This window comes from Myotis brandtii, unplaced genomic scaffold (genome assembly GCF_000412655.1).
Source record: "Myotis brandtii unplaced genomic scaffold, ASM41265v1 scaffold932, whole genome shotgun sequence".
NCBI lineage: Eukaryota > Metazoa > Chordata > Mammalia > Chiroptera > Vespertilionidae > Myotis > Myotis brandtii.
Genome location: NW_005371846.1, coordinates 148,024 through 156,282, shown reverse-complemented (window position 1 = coordinate 156,282; position 8,259 = coordinate 148,024). Strand labels below are relative to the sequence as shown.

The 8,259-nt window shown below is 49.6% G+C and overlaps 1 protein-coding gene across 1 annotated transcript in view; it reads right to left on the bottom strand.

The window, feature by feature from the left end:
• Nucleotides 1–349: 349 nt before the first annotated feature.
• ALPK1 (alpha-kinase 1) overlaps nt 350–8,259 on the bottom strand; it is an 80,242-nt gene continuing 72,332 nt past the window's right edge. Inside the window, exons 9-13 of the mRNA XM_014533056.1 lie at nt 7,907–8,255; nt 4,137–4,290; nt 3,228–3,390; nt 2,458–2,644; nt 350–794 (exon numbers count right to left, since the gene is read on the bottom strand). Of these exons, the coding sequence (XP_014388542.1) occupies nt 595–794; nt 2,458–2,644; nt 3,228–3,390; nt 4,137–4,290; nt 7,907–8,255 (1,053 nt within the window). The 3' untranslated portion in view covers nt 350–594. The remainder of the gene's footprint in view (nt 795–2,457; nt 2,645–3,227; nt 3,391–4,136; nt 4,291–7,906; nt 8,256–8,259) is intronic.

Sequence of the window (8,259 nt, the reverse complement as noted above, 5' to 3'; positions counted from 1 at the left end):
GATGTCTCTTTCACTTCTGATTTTGTTTATTTCAGTCTTTTATCTTTTTTCCTTAGGGAGTCTAACCATAGATTTATTAATTTTATTAATCTTTTTAAATAACAAGCTCTTTGTTGCATTATTTTTGTGTGTGTAAGCTTTTTGTTCCCTATTTTATTTAATTGTCCTGTAATTTTTATTATTTTCTTTTAAAATATATTTTATTTATTTCAGAAAGGAAGGGAGAAGGAGAGATAGAAAAACATCATGTCAAGGGGGGGGGGAGAAGGAGACATATGTAATACTCTTTGTAATACTTCAAGAAATAAAAATTATTAAAAAAAAAAGAAGCAAATACCAAGAAGGGGGGAGACGTGCAGACATTTATTGGGGGAGATGCCGAGAGGGGAAAGTGAAAGAGGGAGAGAGACCCAGGGTCTGGCACGGGTCCAAGTGTGAACCTGAAATGGACTCATCGGTTCCTCTCGCCATCCTTGGCCAGCCCCGCCCCAGGCCCCCAGCCCCCGGGACCAGGCTGCGCTGACCCCTGCGCACCTGGAGGGGGGGACCTGGTCCCCGTGAGCGGCTCTCGAGGCTGCCGCATCCCCAGAAAGCCTACGAGTTGTTCCGCGTCTCCGTTGGCGGTCTTGTCAGGGAGAGACGCCGGCAGATGTCGTTGCACTGCGCGTGCTGGTGGTTGAAGAAGTAGGAGATGCCCCGGCTCCCGAAGTTGGTGGTGACCTCTCTGCGGCCCAGCGAGTGGATCTGGGGGTCCGTCAGGTAGAGCAGCCCCTTCCCGTCGCCGGTCACCCAGCCTGCGGAGCAGCACGCGTCTGAGGACGAGGCCTCTGGGGCGCCCAGGACGCGTCCCAGAAAAAGAGTTATGTGCTGAACAAAACACGGAGAGCCCATGTAATGACGTTCTGCTGAGCGAGCGGGTGTTACGCGCCAACGATGGCTTGAAGGAGAAGTGAATATTGGGTCATTAAATCCGTCTCCTATCGATACCCAAAGGAATGGTTTTCAAGGCACCGGAGAGCAATAAAACGCACCCGCATTGTGACCAAAATCACAGGATTGGATCTTTCTTTCGTGGTTCACACGTTTCTTTGGTGCCTCAGTCGTTAATGTGTATCTTCGTTTGTGTGAGAAATAGTTAGCGAGCGCAGACACTGTACAGAGCACAGTGCTCGGCCTGGGCCCTGCGACGGACAAGCTTGTCTCGACCTGAGTGCTCGCGGGGCTAACGCTGTGGACGGGGCAGGTGGGTAAGCGACCTGAGTAAGTATGACACCCGTGTGACAGAGCGTGAGGACAGGCACTGTGGGAGGCACAGAGAGGACCGGAGTGGCCATAGGATTAATGATCATAAATCTCATGTGTCATTGGAACAAACTTTATCCCTGGCCGGTGTGCTCAGTGGATAGAGCGTCCGCCTGGGACTGAAGGGTCCTGAGTTCAGTTCCCAATCAGGGCACAGGCCTGGGTTCTGGGCTTGATCCCCAATATGGGATGTACAGGAGGCAGCCGAGCCATGACTCTCTCTCATCATTGAGGTGTCTCTCTCCTTCCCTCTCCCTTCCTCTCTGAAGTCAATAAAAATATTTTAGAAAAGCAAGTGCAGAGTATTGGCTAATAGATTCTGATAAATAATACACGGGATGAGCGGAAACAAAATTAAGACACGAACGCAGAGAACGTAAAGGGACTCAGACTGAAGCACACACAGCACTCTGTCCCTGGACGAGGCCATGCAGGTGTCTGGGGCGCCTGCTCTGCTCCACGCTGGGCGGCTGCACCCCCGCGTCAGGATGCCTGCAGCCGCGCACAGCACGCTAGAGGCGGAGGCGCGGGGAGGAGAGGGGGGGGGGGGTTTTCACCCTCGGAAACTTAGAAAGCGGGTGCGCGTGCCCCAGGACTCAGCCTCCCAGGAGGGGACCCCGTCTCGTCGTGGATGAGTGGATGTCTTAGAGACTTACAGAACCTCGAGGCATTTTTTCAGGCATCATTTGCAACCCAGAGTCAAATCGATCAATCGATTAATTAAATTTCTTATAAGTCAAGTCACCGTTTCATTTGTGCGTGTTTTTTTTTTTAAATCGGTGAGATGCGAATTTATTTATTTAATTATTTTAAATATTTTTTAAAAATTGGTTTCAGAGAGGAAGGGAGAGGGAGAGAATAGAAACACCAACGATGAAAGAGAATCACGGATCGGCTGCCTCCTGCTCGCCCCACACTGGGGATGGAGCCCGCAACACGGGCATGTGCCCTTGACCAGAATTGACCCCGGGACCCTTCAGTCCGCAGGCCGACGCTCTAGCCACTGAGCCCAACCAGCCGGGGCTCAAATAGACTAATTTAATTGCAAGCAGGCACTGCACAATCTGTTAAAGAGTGGTTGGCGGAGGTAGCTGCGAAACCTCACATGTACATGCGAACAACACCAAACAGGAAGCGTAAGCCCCTTGTACGTACCTTGTAAATCTACTACGACATCCCTGTGGTTGGAAAACTCGTAAGAAAAGTGGCCGTAAGCCAAGCCGTATTCGGTGGCTTTGTACTCGGTCTTCACCACTTGCGTGTTATTGGATAATTTCACAAACTCCCCCAGTATGTAAGGCTCCACACTGACACACCCTTTTATCGTCTCGTCCTCTAAAATCTGCAAAACAGAAGCGGGAGGCGTGTGACGTACGGTGAGGGCACGGGCGAGGGGACGGACGGATGGTCTGTGAACCTCGGCTTTGCCGATCAGGAGAATGGCGACTAGATCTGGTTTCCTTATCTGCATGCGAGGTGCCTAACGTTGATGGAATATCATAGAACCTACAGTTATTCTTTCACTGAAATGCTCCTGTCAAACTTGGGCCGTGATGTTTCCTTTTTTATTTTTTTAAATATATTTTTAATGATTTCAGAGAAGAAGGGAGAAGGAGAGAGAGAGAGAGAAAAAAACATCAATGATGGGAGAGAATCATGGATCGGCTGCCTCCTGCATGCCCCACACTGGGAATAGAGCCTGAAACCCGGGCCTGTGCCCTTGACCAGAATCGAACCCGGGACCCTTCAGTGTGCAGGCCAACCTCTAGTCACTGAGCCAAACCAGCCAGGGCTCATCATTGATGTTTCTGTCTCTCCCTCTCCCTTCCTCTCTGAAATCAATAAAAATATATTAAAAAAGAGAAATCTGACCTAAGAGGCATCCATGGGCCTGTCTCCCCAAGCCCTGCCTTTGTCCATCTCACCAGCAGCGCCACGGAGGGGACGTAGAAGATCTGGGTTGGGATCTGTTGCTCATAAAGTCGCTTGTTGAATTCCGTGACGTAGTGCTGGGCGGTCGCCTGGCGCTCCACGTCGGAGAAGTGCAGCCACAGCGCCTTCGGCTCCTTATACTCCTTCCCAACGTACCTGCCGTTAGACAGAACCACCAGGTGACCTCCCCGAGGAGGCGGCCTTCCCGCGTCCGGCTCCACGCGGGGGTCTCCGAACCTGTCCCCTCCCTGCACCGCCCTCTGGGCAGGTGCCCAGGCTGCATGCTCAGGCCCGCACCTGGGCTGCCTCGTCTCCGGCCTAAGACGGCTCTCCTGCCTTTTCCCCGGCTCATTCGTTCACTCAGAGTGTGGCTTTCAGAGCTGAACTGGACTTTTTACCAGCGTTTAAACATTCCTTTTAAACCCTCGCTCAAGGAGGTTTAAAAAATGGATATTTTTATTGATTTCAGAAAGGAAGGGAGAGGGAGAGAGAGAGAAACATCGATTATGAGAGAGAATCACTGATCAGCTGCCTCCTGCACGCCCCACACTGGGGATTGAGCCTGCAGCCTGGGCAGGTGCCCTGACCTCCTAGGTCCGTGGTGGGCAAACTGCGGCTCGAGAGCCACATGCGGCTCTTTGGCCCCTTGAGTGTGGCTCTTCCTAAGCCTTAGGAGTACCCTAATTAAGTTAATAACAATGTACCTACCTATATAGTTTAAGTTTAAAAAATTTGGCTCTCAAAAGAAATTTCAATCATTGTACTGTTGATATTTGGCTCTGTTGACTAGTGAGTTTGCCGACCACTGTCCTAGGTCATAGTCGACGCTCAACCACTGAGACCCGCCGGCCGGGCTGAGCAGCCCTTTTCACATGAGTGGTGGTGATGTCTGCGATCAGTACCTCCCCAGCGTTTCTTCTTGATGGAGATAATGAACCCAAAAGGCGTTCCTCTGTCTGCCCTTCTTCGTCACCCTCAGGTAGTCCCCCAGGTACACAGCAGTCTCCTGGGCCGTCCACAGCTCCGACTTCTTGGAATATTTCAACAAAAGAGCATCTGTGAAAGGAAGGTCAGATGAAAGCGGATCTGGTTTTCCTAAGGATGGCACTGTTACGGATACAGTGGAAGTGGCTCGGGGCCCAATTCAGCTGATCTGACATCTTCAGCTTCTGTATACATGTCTCAAAGGTTAGCCCCTTCCATGGAGACAAATAAAAAGTTATCGAAGAGTAATAAACAAGCAGAGCTTCACAAATAAGATGAAGACTAGCCTTTGATTCACAGAATCTTGTTTGTGGCGGCAACGTGAAGGTAAGGCCAGGGTTTCAGGACGAAAGGAGAGGAGAATAAAGGGCTATTTATTTATTTTAAAATATATTTTTATTGATTTCAGAGAGGAAGGAAGAGGGAGGGAGAGAAACATCAGTGATGAGAGAGAATTATTGATCGGCTGCTGCCTGCACGCCCTCTACTAGGGATTGAGCCTGAAACTCAGCTATGTGCCCTGACCGGGAATTGAACCACGGCCTCTTGGTTCCTAGGTCGATGCTCAACCACTGAGCCACGCCGGCCGGGCTAAACAGAGACACCTCAGAGACATCCTGGAATATGTGCTACAGGCTTGGTCTTCTTCTGATGACCTGGGGGGCTCCAGGTAATGGGCTCCTACCTACGCCAGGTGCTATGGACAGAAATACATCAATGTCTCACCTCAGAGGTCCCTGGCATTCCAGGGCCCCTCCATTGCGTGTTAAAGGACCCCCTCATCTTCTCTTCCTTATTTTGTTTAATTTGGAAAAGCACAACAATTACTTGAGAAAATATAGCTACTGTACAAAGATATGAACTCACCCGGAAAAGGGAAAGATATGAAAAAATAAGGACCGTCCTCACCTTAAAGGATGAAGAACAGCCCGGCCGGCGTGGCTCCGTGGTTGAGCATCGACTTAGGAACCAGGAGGCCACGGTTTGATTCCCGGTCAGGGCACAGGCCCCGGTTGTGGTCCATCCCGTGTGTGGGGCCTGCAGGAGGCAGCCGATCAGTGATTCTCTCTCATCGTTGATGTTTTTATCTCTCTTTCCCTCTCCTATATCTATATATCTATATATATCTATATCTATATCTATATCTATATCTATATCTATATCTATATCTATATCTATATCTATATCTATATCTATATCTATATCTATATCTATATCTATATCTATATCTATATCTATATCTATATCTATATCTATATCTATATCTATATCTATATCTATATCTATATCTATATCTATATCTATATCTATATCTATATCTATATCTATATCTATATCTATATCTATATCTATATCTATATCTATATCTATATCTATATCTATATCTATATCTATATCTATATCTATATCTATATCTATATCTATATCTATATCTATATCTATATCTATATCTATATCTATATCTATATCTATATCTATATCTATATCTATATCTATATCTATATCTATATCTATATCTATATCTATATCTATATCTATATCTATATCTATATCTATATCTATATCTATATCTATATCTATATCTATATCTATATCTATATCTATATCTATATCTATATCTATATCTATATCTATATCTATATCTATATCTATATCTATATCTATATCTATATCTATATCTATATCTATATCTATATCTATATCTATATCTATATCTATATCTATATCTATATCTATATCTATATCTATATCTATATCTATATCTATATCTATATCTATATCTATATCTATATCTATATCTATATCTATATCTATATCTATCTATATCTATCGATATCTCTATATATATTTTAAAGAATGAAGAGCAACGCCAGCAAGAAAGCACCCCTTTGAGGGAGAAATGCAGCATTTTGGGATACTGTGTGATGTCACCTTTACGTGGAATTTAAAAAGAGGTAGGACTGTGGTTCCCAGTGGGGGAGGGGGGCTGGAGGGAGACAGCCAGAAGATGCAGACTCAGTGTAAGAGGAGCCAGTCCCTGGGACGCTGGCCCCGCTGTGGGCACACAGGGCAGTTGTAGGAGAGGAAGCCCTAGGATTCTCATCACAAGGAGAAAGCTTTTTCTTCTTTATTTTGTCTTTCTTTCCCATTTATTGTGTCTGCGTGAGAGGGTGGAGTGAGTGAACCCATGGTGATCATGTCACCAAACACAGGCGCAGACTGCCATGCTGCCCGCCTCCAACTCATACATTGATGGATGTCAGTGACTCCCCGATAAAACTGGGGGAATGAAAACCATGCTGATTCCTGGATCCACACCCCGCCTATGAGATTGGAATCTGGGGTGAGGCCTTGGAAGTTTAGGACTGAGCCCCAGGGGTTCCCGTGGGGTGCCAGGACTGAGAACTACTCAAGAATCCTCTGCTTAGCAACTCACATGTATTCTCCTAAAATGCCCTTTGCAGCAGTTTGTTGGTTTTTTTAAAATATTTTTTTATTGATTTCAGAGAGGAAGGGAGAGGGAGAGAGAGAGAGGGAAACATCAAGGATGAGAGAGAATCATGGATCAGCTGCCTCCTGCACACCCCGCACTGGGGACCGGGCCTGCAACCCAGGCATGTGCCCTGACCGGGAATCGAACCGTGACTGGCCGGGCTGTATTGTTTTTTCATTCCAGTAACTGGTCAGTATCTTGGGCTTTATGATGGGTCCCCGGCCGAGAGAAGAACCTTGTTTTGTTCCTTCCTGCGTTGCCACCGCGTAGAAGCCCTCCTGGATGCGTGGCCTGGGGCGCACCCCTTCCCACTCTCGGTACAGAAGTGACCTCCGGCTGCCCTTTGAGCAGCCTCTGGGGGGGAGAAGCAGGTGTAAAGTCACTGCACCCTGGAAGGGTGATGTCTAGGCAAATTCTGTGCCCTGGAAGCTGAGTGGAGTGATGCTGAGAGGAGTCAGCTGGTTGCTCATGAGAATGAGAGGGGAATATGGCCCCAGCTGGTTTGACTCAGTGGATAGAGTGTCAGCCTGCAGACTGATGGGTCCCTGGTTCAATTCCTGGCCAAGGGCACATGCCCGGGTTGTGGGCTCGACCCCCAGAAGGGGGCGTGCAGGAGGTGGCCAATCAATGATTTGCTCTCATCGTTGATGTTTCTATCTCTCTTTCCCTTCCTCTCTGAAATCAATAAAAACGCATTTTTAAAAAGAAAGGGGAACACGGTCCCTGGGGTTCCTGCCTCCCGATGGCCCCGTGTGTCCTACAGCGAGTCCCCAGCACGAGGTGGCCCGAGGGGGCGTCTAATCCTGGGAACCTTAGAGCCCAGCAGCCCGAGTCAGGGAGGCCCCGCTGCACACATCGCAGGACACTCACAGAGCAGGACGGGGTCTCTGTCCCCTGAGCTTTAAGTATGGTCACAGCTCTGCAAGGGTGCCTCTGCCTCTGGCCAGGCACCCACCTCCCAGGCCATGCACCCACCTCCCAGGCCATGCAATCCCCTCCCAGGCCAGGCACCCACCTCCCGGGCCATGTCACTCACCTCCGGGGCCATGCACCCACCTCCCGGGCCATGCACCCACCTCCCAGGCCATGCACTCACCTCCCAGGCCATGCACTCACCTCCCAGGCCATGTACTCACCTCCCAGGCCATGCACCCACCTCCCAGGCCTTGCACCTGCCACAGGCTGTGTACTTACCGTACGCCTGGTGCAGGCGGCTGGGCCTAAACACCCCTGTGCCCTCCAGCCTCCGTAGCAACCAGTCATGCGTCACGCCTGCCAGGAGCTGTTCCAGGTCATGGGGCTGCAGTGTGCGAGCCTCGAGCGTCTCCTGCCGCGTCTCTCCCGCCAACGACCCGAAGGAACTCCCGCTGGAGTTCAGGAAGGACCAGGGCTCGCCCCCCTCAGAGGACCCCCTGGACGCAGTGGGCAGCCTCCACCAGCTCCCCCAGGAGGAGCCAGAGCTGCCGCTGCCGCTGAGGCTGAGCTGGACGGGCTGGTTCCCCTCCTCCGTGGTGGTGCAGGCCTCCTGGCTCCCGGAGGCAGGGGGC